This window comes from Canis lupus, chromosome 37, assembly GCF_003254725.2.
Source record: "Canis lupus dingo isolate Sandy chromosome 37, ASM325472v2, whole genome shotgun sequence".
In the NCBI taxonomy this organism is placed as follows: Eukaryota; Metazoa; Chordata; class Mammalia; order Carnivora; family Canidae; genus Canis; species Canis lupus.
In genome coordinates, this window is record NC_064279.1 from 31,218,542 (window position 1) to 31,238,391 (window position 19,850).

The window sequence follows — 19,850 nt, forward strand, 5'->3', positions numbered from 1 at the left end:
ACGGGGCTCAAAATAGGCAAGCCACTTGCTGCAGCCCCCAGACTTGCAGGGGCCTTAGAACTGGTCCCTGTACGTGGGACGCCGGGGCTCCCAGCGGTTCATTCTGGCTCCAGAGTCACGTCTCCAGAGAAGACGTGCGAGATATGCAAGTTAATTCGCGGTGCTCACGCACCCTCTGGCCTTCTCACCTGCCACCTGCCACCTTCACAGGCTTCCTCCTGGCTGCCCAGCCAGCCAGGGCTGAGGCCGGGAGTGTCTGCTTCCAGTGTATCTGAAGAGCAGGCCCGTAGCACTAGGTCATCTGGCTGGTAGGGGGTGTCACCCCTCCTGCCTCCACTTCACCCTCCAAAGCCCCCACGGCCCTTTCTGCTTCTAGCAGCCACGCTTCTCCCCTGCAAGGATGTCCTTCCCCCCCTGCCCGCCACTCCCTGCAGTTCACACCATGACCCCCCAAGAAGCCGTTCCTGGCTCTGCTCCCCAACCGTGTGTCCCTGAAGACCTGGCTGCCTGTCCGCCTCTTCACAACCCAGCGCCTAGCAGAGTGCCTGGCACATAGCGAGTGCTCGGTACATGTTGGATAAGTGGGTGCACGGGAGACAATGGCTGAGTGGTCGTGAAAACCCATGTGCGTGCACGTGTGTGAAGGGTCCAGCTGTCTTTGTGGCAGTGAGGAAAATGCACCATCTCACATGAGCTTGTAACGTTGTCAGAGACACTCAGGATTAGGATGAACACAAGTCAAACAAGTGAAATATGGTGGAGTTTAGGGGGCCAAGCCAAAGGAACAGAGCGAGGGGGCCAGTGCAGCCGCAGGAGCGACACACACCCCCCGCCGGGCCCCCCAAGGGCACCGTGATACAGCTGGCCGCAGCCCTGGCTCACCAGCACGTGCTCGTTCTAGCCTCATCATAACCCTAGGGGTCAGTGGTTATCCAAGTTCTCGATGGAGGAACTGAGGCTCAGGGTTAGTGACTTGCCTACAAGGTCACAGCCATGTGTCGCCACCAGAACAGAAGCAGGGGGGAGGGAGGGAGGGTCAGCGCGGCGCCCACCCCAGGACCCGGCGGTGAGAAGCAACACGCCCCCAGTCTGTGTGTCCTGTCGCTTATAGGGACGGGCGGCTCGCATCCTACACACTCAGCCCCTCACTGGGGGGCGACCCTGCCCGGCCTGCTCTCCCAAGCCGCCACCACCAGGGACACGGGAGCCCACGCGGCGTGCAGGCAGCAGAGGGGCGAGGCGGCGTGTCCCGCCCGTTTCTGTGGGTCTGGGGGTGCACCTGCAGGACCTCCTCACGGGCAGCCGCATTGCTTGTCCTTGTTCGTGGGGACACCAGCCTCTTTCTGCTCCTCTTCCGTGCACACCTGTGGCCCGTGTTCCCCGCACGGTCTCTGCTGTCCTGTGTGTGTCTGTGTGTGTCAGGTCCCTTGGAAGTGTCTCCCAATCCCAGACACGGCAGTTTGGCGTGGCACGCAGGCATTGCTCAGGCCTCCTGCCTCTGCTGCCCGCCTTTGCAGTGGGAGCCTTCGCTGCTCTCAAGTCGCCGGGTTGTGGGCATGACCGCAGCGCCCGACGCGGCCCCTCCCCGCCCGGCTCACGTGTCGGGCCGAGCCGGCATGGGTTTGCCTTCTGGCGCAGATCCCGCTCCTCCGGCAGAGCTCTCGGCGTGGGCGAGCCTCCACCACCTGCTCCCGAAGGGCCGGTGCCCTGCAGCATCGCTGTCTCCACAGCGCGGCTGGCACATCACGTCCCACTCTTGGACTTCCAGCGGGTCCCCGAGGGAGACCTGGCCCACGGGCAGCTGAGCATGCATCTGCCCCGCTGCCGGCGAGCTCTGGAGGCAAAGCAGAAGCGACATGGACTCAGCGAAGCCCGGCCACCAGCGTCGCAGCCCGTCCGTGGTTGTGGCTCCTGGGCCGGGTGCCGCTCTCGGTCCCGGGGCAGCAGAGCCCAGGCCACAGCTGATCAGCTTTTCCTCCTGAGTCCTACCAGGCAGGGGACAGAGAACAGGGCACACAGGGGCTGCCTCCTATCCAGTTCCATCACGTGTGCCTGCACGCTTACACTCATGCACACACTCCTGTGCACTCATGCTTACAGGTCTGCACACACATGCATGCACACTTGGCACCCACATACGTGCACACCTGTGTGCTCACGCCTGCGCACATGTACACATGTACTCATGTACACATGAGTGTACACTGTGTGCACGCTCATACAGATGCATGCAAGCCACTCACATGTGCACACATGTGTACACAATCATACATGCACACGTGCACATTCACATGTTCTCATACCCACACACATGGCCAACCGTGCTCACATGGGTACACGTGTGTGTACAACTGACAAGGGTGCCATTGCTCACACAAGTACATGCTCACACATGTGCTCACACACATGCACTTGTGTGCACACTCACATGTGTGCATGCATACACTCACCTATGTGTCTGCTCATGCACACTCAGTCATGCACATGCATACATCTGCATGCTCACACGTGAATACACATACAGACACATGTGCACACATTAATGTGTACACATGCATATACACACTGCCCTGGTGCATGCAGTCACAGGCGTGCACTCGCATGTTTACTCATATGTGCACACACATGCAAGTCACATGTGCATGCATGGATGTGCGCCTCTGTGTGCCTGCTCATGCACATCCAGTCATCCACACACGTCACAGTCACACATGTGAACACACATGCAGTCACACACGTGTGCACACTCACACATTTACTCATACATGTGCTCATGCGCACAGTCACACACAGCAGCCACACCAAGCTCCATGTTTCTTAAACAGACCATGTTTAGAAAAGTCCCCCTTCCCGCCGGTGGTCACGGCGAGTGGCTCAGCCTGCGGTCCTCCGACAGCCTCACAGGGGAGCTGGTGCGGGGCTCCCGGCTCCGCAGCCCCCGGAATCCCTTCTGCGGCACTGCCCTCCGCTCACGGCAGTGACTGCGCAGCCATCTGTGCCCTTCCTCAGGGGGCCCCGCAGATGCAGCACTTGCTTCATAAAGAGCCCACTTAGCATAAGTGATTCTCTTAGTACGTCTTCCTTCTCAATGCCTAGAACGTGGCGGGTCTTGTAAAAATGAATATATGCCTGCATTTCTCAGAACCTTTAAGATCCCTTGACTTTTCATCCAGAATTTCCTCTTGGGAAGAGATTCCTGTCCGCTGTGCAAAGCAGAAATTCCTTGTCTTTGTCCTGAGTTTGCTTTTTCTTCTATTTTTTTAATAAATTATTTTTTTATTGGTGTTCAATTTACCAACATACAGAATAACACCCAGTGCTCATCCCGTCAAGTGCCCCCCTCAGTGCCCGTCACCCACTCACCCCCACCCCCCGCCCACCACCCCTTCCACCACCCCTAGTTCGTTTCCCAGAGTTAGGAGTCTTTATGTTCTGTCTCCCTTTCTGATATTTCCCACACATTTTAATAGGGTCTCTACTCCCGGAATTTTTGGAATTATTAAGTATTTAGCTCATTCAGGCCATATATGATTTTATCATCCTGCGCAGCCTTTACCTCCTGAAAACAGAGATAATGTCATTTTTTTTCTTAGAGAATTTTCATATGGCAACCCCGATAACTCTGAAACCCCTCACATTCGGTATCCATGTCATTATGCACCTGACAGTGTGAACAGTTGAGGCGACAGGACAGAGCATTCGACCTTGCTGTGGACAAGCTTATGTGAGTCCAGCTTCCTGCAGAGTTTAACATCAAATGAAGTGTCCGACATCCCTTCATTTTTGAGATTAGGAAGAAAAGACTCAACAAAATTTAAGAGACTCCCTGAGAGTTGTGTGGCCAGCTTGTAGCAGAATCTGGTTCCAAAGCTATGCCCTCCTCCTTCCCTGGGAACAAAAGAGAATTCTAGAATTCTAGGCTGGGCAAAAGGAGCAAACGTCCTGTTTCTGATTGTGTGTTTTATTCACTTGTGTACTGTGTGTAGATGGCTGTGAATCCATGCGTGTTTCATGTGTGCATACGTGGCACCTGCCAGTGTACATTGGACCATCTGCATCTTCCGTGTCAAGCCCTTATAATCATCATCTTTGTAACCATGTGGTGTCCTGTGTCATGAGCAAACCCTAATTCACCCTATGCTTGTGCTGTCCTGCTTCACTCCCTGCCATGTTTCACGTTATAAACACACTATGACGAACACCTCACACATTTGTCAGGATCTGAGGTCATTTCCTTAGACTAGAATCCTGAACGTGGAATATGACAAATATTCTGAACATTTCAATGATAAAAACCAGTGCTCTTTCCATTACAAAAATCTTTCTAACAGTATACGTATGCACTGATCTCCCCTATTACACATATCTGTCAAATTCGACAACATATACCAAAATTGTAAAGCATAATAATACCTCTGACCCAGAAATCACATACACTCTGAGTATGTTCCCAACTGTGCATGCACACAGGCACAGACGTGTATCTGTAGCAGCAGCATTAATTGTGGCAGAAAAGTAGAAATAACCAAATTATCCCTCCATTGAAGACTGTTTTTTTTTTTAAGATGTTATGTATTTATTCATGAGAGACACAGAGAGAGGCAGAGACACAGGCAGAGGGAGAAGCAGACTCCATGCAGGGAGCCTGATGGGGTACTTGATCCCGGGGCCCCAGGGTCACACCCTGAGCCAAAGGCAGATGTTCAAACCCTGAGCCACCCAGGCATCCCGAAAACTGGCTAAACCAGTTTATGTTCACAAAATGGAATAGCAAGCAGTTCAAACACAAGGCAGCTCTGCTCACTCTGACATGGCACATTTTAAATGTGTTAATTTTTATTGTAATCCTTTTGTGTAAAATAGTAATAATCTTCGTGTCTAGGAGGGTGAAGCCTGTCAAAGCCATGACCCCCTATAGAGACAGCAGCAAGGTTAGGATCTTGAAGCAAAAATGTCCCTCTTCCTGTGGTCACCCCGTGTCCTCTCCCAGATGTCAAACCACGAACACCAAGGAGGTGTGATCTCTGCACGTGTGCAGGATTAATCCAGTCGGAAAGGGGGTGTGCCCGGCCACGCTCCCAGGCTCAATAAGTCACCAGCATCTTCACGCAGCTCTACTTATCCTGGCCAAATGGCTTCAGTACAGAGCACGGTGCATCAGATTCAGGTGTAAATCCTCGTTCTGTCCCCAGTGGGCTGTGCACCCCTGGACAAGTTACTCACCTTCTCGGATTCCTCAGCTGTTTTGTGTGGCAGGAGATAACAGCAGGGGTATCGTGGACACTACATGCAGTAATGCTTATTAGGCTCTCAGCACAGTGCCTGGTGCATTATTTCTCTTTGCTGCAAATTGAGTCCGGCCTCAGTGGCATGAGCTTGGCCACAGGGCAACCGCAAATTACAATCTCAGTCTCTCGTAAGTCACAGAAGAGAGTATCCTATAATTATTTGTTGAATGCTTTGAATCATACCCTTGTGGCAATCATTAACATTTTTAAGAGAAGATGTGTTTTACAACTTAGTTATGACATTTCAGATTGGAGTCAAAGGCCCACTGATACAGTAGGTAATATTTTCCGGGGAAAAAAAGAAAGGGACATTGGAGTAGCCAGGACAATATTCATGATTAATTAACCTTTGGTTTCACAGATTTTTGTGTGTGTGCTGAGAGTTTGTTTTTTTGTTTTGTTTTGTTTTGTTTTGTTTTGTTTTGTTGGGTTTGTTTTTTGTTTTTTGTTTTTTTTAGAAAATGACCTGTACCAGTGTTCCCTCATGTGGGCTCCACCCTCCTAAGGGTCCTAAAGCACTTGGTGGGTTTGGGAGACATTTTGGCAAATAGACCCATGAGATGGATTCCAATACACAGTTTCTGTTCTGTTCGGGCAGGGCCTTGCTGGGCAGTCCCGTTTGCAGGTGTAAGACGCCTGTGTGTAGTACGGAGGAGAGATTGCCTCAGTGTTCCCAGTAAACGCTGGACTCCCTTTCTGTGTGTTTCTGTACGTGGGCTGCAGCCATCAGTATAATTCTACTAAATTGCTTATTTGTTGTGTTAGCTCTATCTGGCTCGTGCTATATTTACTTCCTTCACTGTAGGGTGTGATAAGAGCTTTTAAGTCCTATAATAATGCAATCCAACAAAGACTATTTTTTGCATTAGCTGAACTAAGCAGTTTTATTTGCATACATTTAAGAGATCAGAGTGCAATGCCGAGTTCAAGTAGTTATGTAAATTTTGATGGAACACAGTAGCAATGTAATTACACCAATATGAATGCATTTCCCTCTTTTTGTGATTTTACTGGGTCAAGTGCATCTCTGGATTAATTAAATGCATAATGAATTACAGCTAATGAACACACACACACACACACACACACACAAATAGCCCCTTGCCCAGATCCCGTGTCTCAGTTCTAAAATAAGATGTTCTGTGTTGCATTAGGTGGAAACAGCCACAGATTCTGACACAGAGAGCCGAGGCTTGCGGGAATACCACTCTGTTGGCATCCAAGTGGAAGACGAGAAGCGGTAACTCAGCCCCTTCAAAATAGACAATGTTCCCAAGCAGGAGCGATCCGTTAGAACCTGATTGCAAATATCTAGATCATGCTGACCATCAATAATTCATGTCTTGTGGAAACAGGGTCATATATTTATACTTTTCAACTTATCGTACAATTATGAATTAACATCCACCTGCGTCTTGTTTTTGCAAGAAGCAGGGGAATAATTATTTCCAACATAATTTACCACTTATGAAAGCAGAGTTGCTGACAGCCCTGAAAGCCAAAGTTCTTCATCCAAAGGAGGAACAGATGGGCTTGAGGGTGAATCAGATGAGTCTCCTTACCTGATGATGTTAAAAGTGAATGAAAGAGAAGAAAGAAAGTGAAAACCTTAGCTACAGCATGATTTCAAACCAAAACATACAGGGGTGCCTATTACAGTAATGTTACCTTTGTCACAAGGACAGGGTGATTATTTTATATTTAAAAGATATATCTTGTAAATTTCATAAATAACTAATTTTAATGAGAGCACCGTTACATCTGCAACTTCAGTTAGTGTCTAGTTGGCAAAGCCCCGGGTGACATAGCTCATCGTGGAGGGTTTTAGGACCCAGCCAATAAAGATTTTGATTGCAGAGAAATTCAGACCAGAAACTAATGGCTTCCCAGGTTCCCTGTAGACCACTTAGGATGCAGACGGCTTCTGCATGGGGACCTGGGCTTGCTGGCCTCCGTCACCATCACCAGCTTCTTCTCCCTTTCCTTGCCTCCAGCAAAGACACTAAGTGGCAGACTCATTAACCAGCTGCACACACAGCTGTTGCCAGATGAGGGTTCAGTTGGTGAGAAGCCAAAATGTATACTTCAGGTTCATTTGGATGCCCCCGCCCCCACCCCACACATACAGTTCTCACCCAGTGATATCCGGACTCCAATTATAAGCCTTTTCCTGCCCATCACTTCAGTAACTGTGTGGGAACGGGTGGCCTTCCAATACACGGGATGGAAATGTTTTTAAAACACCTGCTAAAGCTGGAATTTGGATTCCTTATTTTGCACAAGAGACTTAATGGGGATGATATGAAGTTATTCCAATAGGAGAAGAGACTCATGCCCTGAAATGTGTCACTGAAACTCAGTAGGGTACGGAAGCCATTTACATAAAAGGAGCAACACAGCCTTCCTGTTACCTGGATGCAACACAGGGAAGTTTTGTGAACTTGCAGTGTATTTGTAAAGGGCAGTAACTGTGCGAGGCAGGGGTTTCCTGGAGTACGTCACCCCTACGGCCTCCTGCGATGCGCTTGAGGTTAAGTGGGCATTTTTTAGGCCTTGAGACTTAGGTAGATGTCAGAGGTTAATCATTTGCAAAACCCAATGTTCTTTCATGGCTGAAACACCAAAATTGTAGTAAAAAGATGAAAAGTTTCCTCTTTCCCTTGAGTTATTTGTTTGGGGCAGCGCAGGAGTATCGCGTGTGAGCTCGGGGAGGGTTTGCTGCACAAAGTCAGCTCAGAAAGTTCCATTCCTTTTCCGTCTCTCCTCCGCAGACACGGACGTTTCAAGCGTTCAAACAGCGTGACAGCCGCCGTGCAAGCAGACCTGGAGCTGGAGGGCTTCCCCGTGAGCACCGAGGACAAAGGGCTGCAGTTTGGTCCCTCCTTCCAGCGGCACTCGGAGCCCAGCACGCCCACCCAGTACGGGGCAGTAAGAACTGTTCGGACCCAGGGGCTCTTCAGTTACAGAGAAGACTACAGGACCCCCGTGGACACTGCCACCCTGCCCCCTGCAGACCCCTGGCTGGAGCCGTCCATGGAGACAGCGGAAACCGGCAGGATGTCCCCGTGCCGGAGGGATGGCTCGTGGTTTGTGAAGCTGCTGCACACAGAGACGAAGAGGATGGAAGGCTGGTGTAAGGACATGGAGCGAGAGGCAGAGGAGAATGACCTCTCAGAGGAAAGTAAGAGCACAGCCTCCCCTCGGCGTATGACACGGGTCCTGGGTCAGTAGAGCAAACGGGCAAATGGCAGTGTGAGTGGGAGAAGCCACCTCTGATTCTTGGGTTGATTAAAACAAACGTGCTTCCCACCGCATCCCACTCAACTCCCAGAAAACAGATAAGTAAGTGAACAGAAAAGCAACTGCCAAAGCGTCCACAGGGATCCTTTGGGGGTTTATTAGCTCATGAGCCTGACAGGCGCTGACTGTGGCTCGGTGGGTCCTGTACCTCTCCCCACGTACCCATTCTCCTGAATTCTGGCAGTGACTTGACGTGGAGTGTTTCCACGGGTTTCTAGAACCTTTACTGTCCCATGTGTACAAGGAATTGAGTTGGTTTTATTTTTTTAAAGATTGATTGATTTATTGATTCGAGAGAGGGCCTATGTGAGCTGGGGAGGAGCAGAGGGAGAGGGAGAAGCAGACTCCACACTGAGCAGGGAGCCCACTAGGGGGCTCAATCCCAGGACCCTGGGATCACAACCTGAGCCCAAACCAAGAGTTGGACTTACCTGACGGACCCACCCAGGTGCCCCTGAGTTGGCTTTATGCCAGGGAGAGGTTGGAGATGAGCAGAGATTGCTCCGGCCCTCCCGGCCCCGTGCTGAGCGGGAATCCCTGTGATGCCCCAACCTGGGGCCCACAGGGCAGATCTGCTACAGCGCGTCTGGCTCTGGGGGTCCCTGCCTCTCTGTGCAGAAAGGGACGACATCCCTCCCTCTCCACCTGCCTCCGTTGACCTGAGGAATCCTGTCTTGAGGATTGTCAGACTCCTTGGTGAATCGCTGTGTGTGATTTCTAAATAGATACCACCTGTCTTTGTATATCAACCAGGAATACAAGAGTAATTGCAACGTACTTAGAACTAACATTTTTTTTTTTACCAAAATGTGATTTCACAGAGGCATTTCTGAATGTCTTGACCTGACAGATCTTGCTCCCTTTAAAGTATTTTTTCTTTTTTTCTGTGAATTCCTTTGTATATTTGCTAGGTTGCTATGAATTCTCCATTTCTTTTTTTTTTTTTTTTAAGATTTCATCTATTTATTCATGAGAGACCCAGAGAGAGGCAGAGACACAGGTAGAGGGAGAAGCAGGCTCCATGCAGGGAGCCCGATGCGGGACTCGATCCTGGGACCCCGGGGTCACGCCCTGAGCCAAAGGCAGACGCTCAACCGCTGAGCCCCCAAGATGCCCCTAAATTATCCATTTCAAGAGGATAGGTGACATCCTTGGGAATTGTGCCCTGACATTATGTGTCGAGATGGCTGCTGTGATAGAACAACGTGTCAGTCATCCTACAAATGGAAACACAGAGATGAGTTTACATGGGCTTTACATAGCTTACGGAGTAAAAGGCTGCAGGATCCATAAATTAGGAAACTAATTGGTGTGTTGCTCTCTAGCTGTTAGGACTTACGGTGCTAACCTATGAAGAGAGAGATTGCCTTTAAATTACTAATTATCTTTCCCCACATTTCTCTCTTAATCATCAAATTCCACACGTTGTTTACCTGGGTAGATATTAGACCCTGAGTGGTTTGGAGGGGCCATTGCCGTGGTGAAGAATTTGAACCTGCTCCCCAGCGGGCTGTGGCCGATGGGTGTCTCAGACTGTCCACATGCATTTGTCCAAATTTATTATCTGTTTAGGGTACATTTAGTGGGGTGGTGACTCACCGTTCTGATATTTAAAAATCACCCGTTTCCTGCAGCGTTTTCTCACTTGTCAGTATGCTTTTCAGACTGGCAAAATCGTTTTAATGGTCACAGGGATTATAACTTTTATCACAAAGACAAAACACAGAAAAACTAAATTGCCTAAGGTGATGCGAAATCAGGGTTAGGCGGTCAGCCCCGGCTGTGTCCCAGGGTCGGCAGGTGCAGACCTGCGGGGGGTGGGCTGGGGGGCACTCGGGGTGTGCTCCCCTTTCCTGTGGCTTCACAGAGAACACGGTCGAGGAGGAGGTAGGAGGAAGGCTCGGAGATGTCAGGTCTTGGCTCCATAAGGCATCGATCAATTTGATCCTGTCATCATTTGAGTTCACACCATTGAGGACACATCCGAGAAGTGCTGGTCTCCCTTTGTGTGCGCAACAGCTGGAGACGCCAGCCGCTGCTGTGTTTGGAAGGTGACACAGAGCAGGATCACAGTTTTCCGTATGTAGGATGTCCTTCATATTTTCCAAGGATATTGTTTTAGAAGAAGAGATCTCTAAGCCGGCGCGTACTGAGCTCAAATCCCGTGCCAAATTTTATGAGTTCTTTGCTCTCGTTCAGTGCTCACCGTGGTGTGGTACGCAGAGAGCACGTCGCCATCCTAAAGATAAGGAGACCCAGGCCTAAGGAGGTGAATATCTTGCCCCAGATCCCACAGTGCGGGATGGAGTCGAGAGGCCAGGTCAGGGCCAACTCCTGTCAAAAGCAGTGCTGCCCGAAGTTACTAAATTACTGGAAACCCGCTCCCTGCCTGGCTTCCTTCCCACCTGTGGTCTTGTGGACTACCTTCTTCTGCTGTTTTAGGAATGTTGAGTCCCAGGCTCGGCCGTGTGCTCCACTGACCCCCATAGCTGGGGGGACACCCGTTTAGTTTCCAGAGAGGATCCCGGAGCTGATAAAATGTAGACGTAGGTCATCGTCACTTAGCCACTGGACACTAAGAGGGAGAAGGGGGCAAACTGCTTTTCAGACTAAACACCAAAGATCTTCAGGCTTTGGCGCTGAAGCCTCATCATGCTAGGTGGTGACTGCCTTGTCCCAGGGGCACTCAGAAATGCTCTGGGGATGGTGCGTAAAGGTACCGTGTATGGAACTCACTCTGGTGGCCTGCAGTGACCCAGATCAGCCCCAAGATTCCATCCCCTCAGGAAATACAGTATTTAGATTTCAGTTGCCCTGACGTGAGACGTCTGGAGAGCACGTTCTTCTTCAGCCAGCTATAGCAGAAAGTGACCTCCTGCTGCCTGTCAGTAGCAATTCCCTAAACACCTTTTTTTAAAACTTTGGGGTCTTCTTGGATTCTCGCATTAATGTAAACATTCAACGGATATTTACTGATACGGGCCGTCAGCCTGCCACCGCCGCATAGACCATAGGCTGGCGGGGAGTGACCAGCAGTGCAGACATGGATTGCAGTGACCGAGAGCAGTGGGACCAGGACAGGACTATTCATAGCAAGCAGAACACATCACGTATGGTGGGAGACATGCAGAATGGAGCTCTGGAAACTCACAGGTGTGAGACGCTTTCCACGGGGAAGGTAGTAAGAAGGTGGCATGTGCTGGGCCTCCTGGGGAGCTGGACTCAGCTGAGCAGCAGAAGAGTCGAGAGCGGAGGGTGTTGGAAAGAAGCCCACCGACAGGAGCCCCCGTCTCGAGACTTCACTTGGCACAGACGGCGCGTCTACCTGCCTGTGGGAAGGAGCCCCTTTGCTGCGGCACCTCCATGCCTGGGGACGTGCGCTCCTCGGAGGACGGGACAGCCGCGGTGTCTCTCCAAAGCTCTGCCCCTCGCCGTCATCGGAGACCTTCAGCTCCTTGAATGCAGTGATAGTATCAGGTGCATTTATTATCCCCCGATGGTGTCTGGCCTGAAGTGCTCTGCAGTGGAGACATGGGAGGGAAGGGAGGGTGGAAGCATGGACAGTCCTCGTAAGCAAGGATGCTCATGCTCCTGCTCACACCCTCATACAAGCACAGCACCTGAAATCTTCCCAGGCCTCTGGTTGCCCTCACTTAGGGGCTGGGAGTATCCTGTGTCCTCCCGGTTGTGCAGATACCAGCTAATGATATTGTTTGGTGGGTGGCTTTCCCAGTACTATTTAGTAACTAATATGATCACATTGCTGGAGGACTTGGCTGCAGAAAACAGAATGGATCCAATTGATACTTTTTCTGATTTTATTGATTTCTTTCCTGAGGTTGCCTGGATGTCTTGATCTTTTTGTGGTCAGAAATGACATAACATTTATTATATCCTTCTGCATGCTTTGCATTAAAACTAACACGATATTAATCAAGTTTCAATGTTTTCTTAATAATTTTTAAAAAGTAACATAACCTCTGATTCTTGCACTAACTGTAAGAACAGATATAGGTTTATTGGTGGTGGCACCTTTAAAGACTAAAGATTAAGTTAAATGGCTTGTTAAACTAGAACTCCGAGGTCCGAATATTAAAATTTCCATCACATAAAATAATTTCTTCCCAAAATTATAATTTTAAAATCACAGCTTACTGAACCGATTGAATGAAGTTAGACCCATTCAACCTTCTACGGTTAATAAAAACTCTCATGAGCCCCAATAAATACTGGTTTAAGTTAAGTCCTGTTCATGCAGGCTTCCTATTGTTGGGTTATTGAAAGATCCATTCTGGAAGGATTATAAACCATTGCTATACTGACACTTGGGGATTTTTCTATTAGTCATGTTAAACCCGATGGGTAAATGGCATAAAGTGAAACAAAACAAATAGGGCGTTTTTCTGAGATAAAAGCAATGGTCCCAAAGCCACGAAGTTTTCCTTCAGTAGGTCCACAGAGACATGAACCATGTAAGGTACTCGGCAGTGAGGTCTTTGGACAGGTGTTGGCAGATTCTCGTGCCCAAAGGACCTAATAACCTGACCCCACCTGGTCGGATGTGTAGAACCACAGACCCCGAGGCTGCGGGGACCGGGGTCTCTAGTGCTTCCTTCACCTGAGGGCCCCTCTTTACCACTCCCAGCCGTGACTTCTGGAGGGAGCGACACCCAGGTCATAGACTGTGCAGCGGGTGCAGGGAAGAGGCACAGATGGCTCAGGGCAACCTGAACTCAGGGGGACGGGGAGGCAATGGGCTGGAGAGAAGCTGCCCTGTATTTGCAGTTTGCCTGGATGTCCCGCATCAGCAGAGAAGATGACAAACTGTGAAGAAGCAAATATAACGGAGACCGCCCTGAGCAGAGCGGATGCCACGTGCACATGGGGGACCTGCCAAGCGTAGGGCACGGGGGACAGCCGCCATCCCCCACCTTCTGATGGGCAGGTGCCTATGGGCGTGGCCCACCCCTGCCACGCAACAAACGGCCACGTGAAACGGGAGCAGACACAGAAACACGTGCTCGATAAACATGAGAATGGTAACGCCTGAGACCGTGAAGGGGGTCGTCGGTGGAGCAGCGATCTTCCCACGCTTGCTGCACAGAGTCAGCCGCAGAGGAACCAACAGATCAGACAGGAAGTAAATATTCAATGATCATTTCAGACTCTGTGAATTCCACAAAAATCAACTTCGGATTCTGAAAGAATGGTGTAAACGTCCATGGTGTAAATGCATTTCATAGAGAATTTAGAAAGAATTGGGAATTGTAGAAGGTGCGTGAAAAATAAAAAAGCAAGTGAGTTAATCAAATTTCTTTGTTCGTCAAAGGCAAGCATTGTATCAGGTTCTTTGTAAATTTGCATTCTGGTGAGCATTAGCCCTTATCTGCAGCTCTTGAAAGAAAGTGTCTAAACTATGACATTAGGGAAGTATAGTGGAAAAGAATAAATTGAACTTTCCACTTCAAAATCTTGGCAATTACGGGACGGTGCTTGCATTGGAGCTGCGGACCCCCCTTAGCAAGCTGCTCTTCGACGTTCATTGTCTCTCCCGAGCAATAATCAATTTACACCCTTTATAACGACTCTTCACTATATTAAATCAACACCAGGGTATTGCCCATGATGTGTCAAAGATTAAATCGAAGTACTTTATAAGAATACGGCTGTTGAACTACATTTTAAGAAGAATATGAAAATTAGGGGGCGAAACTTCAAATTGCATAAAACTGATTGAATTCTAATTCCCATTTAGGGAAACATTGTCAGTGCAGAGGAGAACATTTATCCGTCCCTTCTGTGTATTCCTGCAGCGATGGCCCGACCGGACCAACTCCCTTTAAGTCTTCCATTGGTCTCCCAGGTTACAGTGGAAATTCAGCATTTCGAAACAAAGATAATTCCTCCACTGGGCAGCAGTGAGACCAGAGCTAGAGAAACATGTTCCATTTGGGGGATCAACATGTGAGTGGAGGATAAAGTGCCTTCCCCGCTCTGAGGAGATGCTCTGGCTGTGCTCCACCGCCATCCTCCCTGCACCTGCCCACCCCATCCCTGCGCCTGCCCCCCCATCCCTGCACCTGCCCCCTCTATCCCTGCACCTTTCCCACCTCCATCCCTGCACCTGCCTCCACTCCATCCATACACCTTTCCCCTCTCTATCTCTGCACCTGCACCCTCCATCCCTGCACCTACCCCCTCCATCCCTGCACCTGCCTGCCCCCTCCATCCCTGCACCTGCCCCCTCCATCCCTGCACCTACCCCCCATCCCTGCACCTACCCCCATCCCTGCACCTGTCCCCCCATCCCTGCACCTGTCCCCCTCCATCCCTGCACCGTTCCCCCCCCCCATCCCTGCACCTGCCCTCTCTCTGTTCCAGCACCTGCCCCCTCTCTGTCCTCAGGGCACACTCAGTCCTGAGCCCCAGGCCCTCCCCTCCCCCTGCACAGCCTTCTCCTGGGGTCCTGGCCACCACTCCCTTCTGGGAAATCAGATCCAAGAGGTGGGTTTCAGCGGGGAAAGCCCTTCTTGAAATGGATTTGCAGAACACACCCAGGCCCGGGTATCAAGATGCATGAAGATATTTTTTCAAGCCTGAAAGGATGCCACAATGTCATCCAATGTATATTCACTTTTATTAAAAGTCACATGTGCTAAAGTCCTTTTTAATATTCTAGAGCCGTGCAGAATTAGATACATGAGAGAATTATTTGCTCCTTAGGAATGACAAGGACTGGATGGCTGCACGGGATAATGGCAGGTGACGGACTGGCTACAGCTTATTTTCAAATGGTTCAGGCAACTAAACAAGCACACGTGGCAAACTGTTAATTGCTGATTCTAAGTGATGTGGACACTTTTCTTTCAGATCTTCTGTATGTGTGAAAATGTTAATAATAAAACCCCAGGGAATAGCAATCTGAGTTCCTGATAGACAAGAAAATAAAAGAAATTAAATTAAGAAGCATTTAAGTCCAATGTCCTGTCCTGCAGACAGTCATTTTGCGAACATGTTGCACATGATGCCAGATGCTCCCCTTTCAGGGAACAGATGCTGTGCTCGCCCCACTGCCCTGTGGAGGCCCCGGTAGGTCACCACGTGGCTTGGGCGTGCCCACGGGTTATTTCAGGGCCTCCGGTCCTGCAGCTTCCTAGCATCTCGTCCCTCGGATCCTGAGGCCGTGGGCCCTGTGGCCTCTGAGGCTCCTCCAGAGCAAGGCCGAGGCAAAGGCTCAGCAGCCTGGGCACAGCGAGTGAGCCTCACGGGTCCTGGGCTTGGAGGCCGCCTGGTAACATCACTCGGGTCTGGGGATCATGCCGGTCGAGGGGGGGCAGAGCCCAGGCTTCGGCCGAGTGCGCCCCGTGGGCCAGCACGGGAACCCCGGGCACTCCTGAGGGACCAGGACAGGACAGGACGGACCTCCAGACGAGCCACCAGGACACGAGCTCTGGTCCGCCCTCCTCAGATGAACCCGGAGTCCAGACGTGTCCGACACGGGTGGCCCCGTGAGCACAGGAGCGCGGTGCTTCTTGCCTCCGCTCTGACGGCGACCGGCGGCCAAGGGCCTCGGTGACCTGCTGGCCCGGCTGCTGTGGCTCTGGGCGGCGGGGGGCATGCCCGGCCGCAGGCGGGGTGAACGGGCTCAGGGCGCAGCGCAGGAGGGGTCCCTGCGGCGCCTGAGAGTCACACGAGCCGGGACCTTCCAAAGCTTCTATTTCCCAAGTCACGATGGCGCCACGGGCAGCCGGGCAGGCACGAGAGCGGGGACAGGTGGCAGGCGTGGAGGCGCCTGGACAGCAGCAGCCCCTGGGCCCCACGCACACGGCTTGGCTTGCAGAGATGCTCATCCCTACGCTTCTGCAGTCCTGTCCGCTGACAAAACCGTATTACTGATTTGTATTGCAAAGTGCTGTTGGGGATCCCTGGGTGGCGCAGCGGTTTGGCGCCTGCCTTTGGCCCAGGGCGTGATCCTGGAGACCCGGAATCGAATCCCACGTCGGGCTCCCGGTGCATGGAGCCTGCTTCTCCCTCTGCCTATGTCTCTGCCTCTCCCTCTCTCTGTGACTATCATAAATAAATAAAAATTTTTTTTTAAAAAGTGCTGTTGGATTAAAGTCCTACAACTTAGAAGTCACGTGGAGACTTGTCGCCCATGGCAGCGGGCTCCCAGGCATGGGAGGACATCGTCCCCGTGGACGTCCGTGCTGGATGGGCTGGCGAGTGGGCCCATGGCGGTGACTGGTGACCGCCACCGCCGCAGGAGCCGCGGGTGGGAGCGGATGGGTCCCACGCACCTGCGGCCTGTCCCTGCGCAGCCCCTGCCCTCCCAGGAGAGGCGTGCTCACCCTAGCAGGTTACTCACTAGCGTCCAGGGAGGTAGCCAAGATCAATGTGGTTTTCTAGAAATTAGGAGTTAACTTCTTCATTCATGGAGCCCATAAGAAGCAAGCAGTACTTAATGTCTTTTTTATTCCTGCCTGTGCCATATCGTCTGGCTCATCTGAGCAGCATCTCCTGTTTGGGGCACTCACCTCAGTGAGTTCCCCACCTCAGTGCCCCAAAAAGGAGAAGCCTCCTGCGGTATAGACCATCTTCCAGACTCCACTCGTCTTAACACTGACGAGCAGTAGCCCAACAGCTGCTACTACGTGGACAGCTTTGGATTTCCCTCAAGAATCAGACATGAAAAAAAAAAAAAAAAAGAATCAAACATGAGACAGACGGGAACAGACTTCAGTCAGGGGACGTGCCCAGCACAGTAGATTCAAGGTTTTCATCTTCAGGAAAGGGGGAGAGTAACTCATGCTTTTTGCACTTTACTCCTTTCGTGTGACGCTCTTGCTTTTCGTTTTCCATGGACCCAGTTTTAAACCTGTTTTTTGTTTTGTTTTGTCTGCAGTTCTTGGTAAAATCAGGAGTGCTGTGGGGAGCGCGCAGCTTCTGATGTCCCAGAAGTTCCAGCAGTTTTACTGGCTGTGCCAACAGAACATGGTGAGCAAATCCTCGGGGGGACCTCGGTTCCCTTGTGTCCACTCTCTCCGCTCGGGTCTGAGAACATTACCTGGGATTTTGCGGACCAGGGACGAGGGCAAGGTGCTGCCCGGGTTGGGCTTCAGGGTGGTGAAGAGGCCACGGCGAGGCAGTGCTGGGGGAGAGGGAGCAGGTGGCACGGGAGATGGCCCCCCCAAGCCCTGGGGCACCTCCGGCTGCGTGTCCACCTGCCTGGGAGCCTCCGGAGGGAGGCAGGACAGGAAGAGCCGTGGGGCAGATGTCACCGACGGAGACCGCGACATGACATGGCCCAAAGCAGCACATTCACAGTGGCAAAGAGAGTCAGAAGGGATCGTGGAATGATTAGGGCTTCATATTTCATTGCCAGGAGTGAAATGCATATACCAGGAATAGGTAACACAGTTGGCGTTAAACTTGGCTCTGATCGTCCTGAACGTCAAAAGAAAAAGAAAAACCACGTGTATGTTTAGATACACTTACGTAAAAAAAAAAAAAAAAAAAAAAAAGATACGCTTACGAATATGTACTTGCTGCGTCTTCATGAAAGAGACCCCCCCACACACACACACGTACACACATGTTTCTTTAAAGAAAATATCAATTTAATGTCATTTGTAGAAATAACTGAGCAGTATTCACATTCCTATATAGGCTATTTCGTAGGTAGATTGATTTCTTTCAGAGCAAACATTTCATTAAAATACAAGTAGGTCTGTGCATCGTGGTAGTGATGGCGCTTGGTGATTTCACTTTGTCTTGTTTTGCTGTTTTAATTTGCAAGGAGACGTGAATTTACAGAATGTTCTTACACATCAAAGGGAGCAAAGCCCATGAGAGCTGCCAATTCATCCCTTTTAATTAGGATTGTTAAAAAGTACGTTTTCTCTAATATTTTCCAGTTAACCCCATTGAATTTCATCACAAAGTGTATAAAGTGACCCCTGTGTCTGCTGTGACATGAAGTCATAAGCAACATTTAGGAAAGGGGAACAGGAAGGTTTGGCGTCCCTTGGAAGGAACATGCGGCTGCGGAGCACCCGCTCGCCGTGTTCAGCGAGCACGTCCCTGCCGCCTCCTCTGTGTCTGTTCGATCACTGTCTTTGAGGGAATGGATTTAGGCCTTTACGTACCTCTGTACCGAGCTACACTGAGTCGGGTAAGCACAGGTAGTTACTGTCTTCAGGAACTCATTACCTAAAGCACCCGACATGCAGTAAAGACATGTAAAACATTCTGCAAGCTTATAAAATGTCCCTGTCCCCTGTGCCAGAAGCAGCTAATAGTAGATTTTAAATCACCCCTCCTAATATTTTTGATGCTTCTTACACATGTCAGATTGCATTTTATGCTAATCTTTAAAAAATCCTTTTTGAGTTTTGAAATACGTGTTGTGGCTGCTTCATTTTCTCTTGGCTTCTACCGAGGATTTGACCAAAAAACAAATAAACAAGCAAAAAAAAAAAAAAAAAACCAAGTCTGCAGCATTTGTTGCTAGAGAGGGTGGGTGTCTGAGGTAGGCCAGGCCGACAGAGGTGCTGGAGCATAGGCGGGTGGCTTTGTCCAAGGTCCCAAGCAGCATTACTAGCTGCCAGAGGAGATTTAGGGGACCAGCTAGTTTTCAATCAAAGGAAGGACCCCAGAAAATAAGCCAGAGCCCCTCCCCGATGTTTAGAATGGATTGAACGAAGCAGAGATTCTTCAAGGCAAGGATGTAGGGGTGATTCATCGCATTATGAGGATGCAGACAAGGCCAAGAAGACCTGCCCTCGAGCCGTAGGCATCCAGGGGCTCCCTGACCAGCCTTGCAGCATCCCCCCCAGAGTCCCCTTCAGACCTCCGTGACCCTGTGCGTGCCCCGGGCCAGGCTTCCCAACCCTTCTGAGGACGATGGCCCAGAACATGGGAGCCCCAGAATCCGTGTCACGGGGACCTCTGATGGCGGGAAGCGAGCCGCGTGAACTCTCGGTGACGTGACTCTCATGGGGAAAGAGCACCGTGTTGCTTTGCTGGAGGAGGAGGAAGGCGAGCACACTGCTGACATCTAGAAACAGGCTGATGAACATTTCATGACCCCCGAATGTCCAGTGGACACAGAGGCAAGCAGCTCCCCCAGAAGAGAGTAGAGGGCGTGCACGGAGGCAGATCCTGGCTGTGCCCAGCCACCCCAGGCAGGTGAAGGCTCCTGTCCGTGGAGGCTGCAGCTCACCAGGAAAGCTTCTTTAGCTCTTCTCTTTGAAGACATGACCA

General features: G+C 50.7%; 1 protein-coding gene across 1 annotated transcript in view; it reads left to right on the plus strand.

The window, feature by feature from the left end:
• DLGAP2 (DLG associated protein 2) overlaps nt 1–19,850 on the plus strand; it is a 693,677-nt gene that overhangs the window by 661,427 nt on the left and 12,400 nt on the right. The window contains 3 exon segments of the mRNA XM_049106698.1: nt 6,443–6,528; nt 8,060–8,469; nt 17,491–17,582. Of these exon segments, the coding sequence (XP_048962655.1) occupies nt 6,443–6,528; nt 8,060–8,469; nt 17,491–17,582 (588 nt within the window).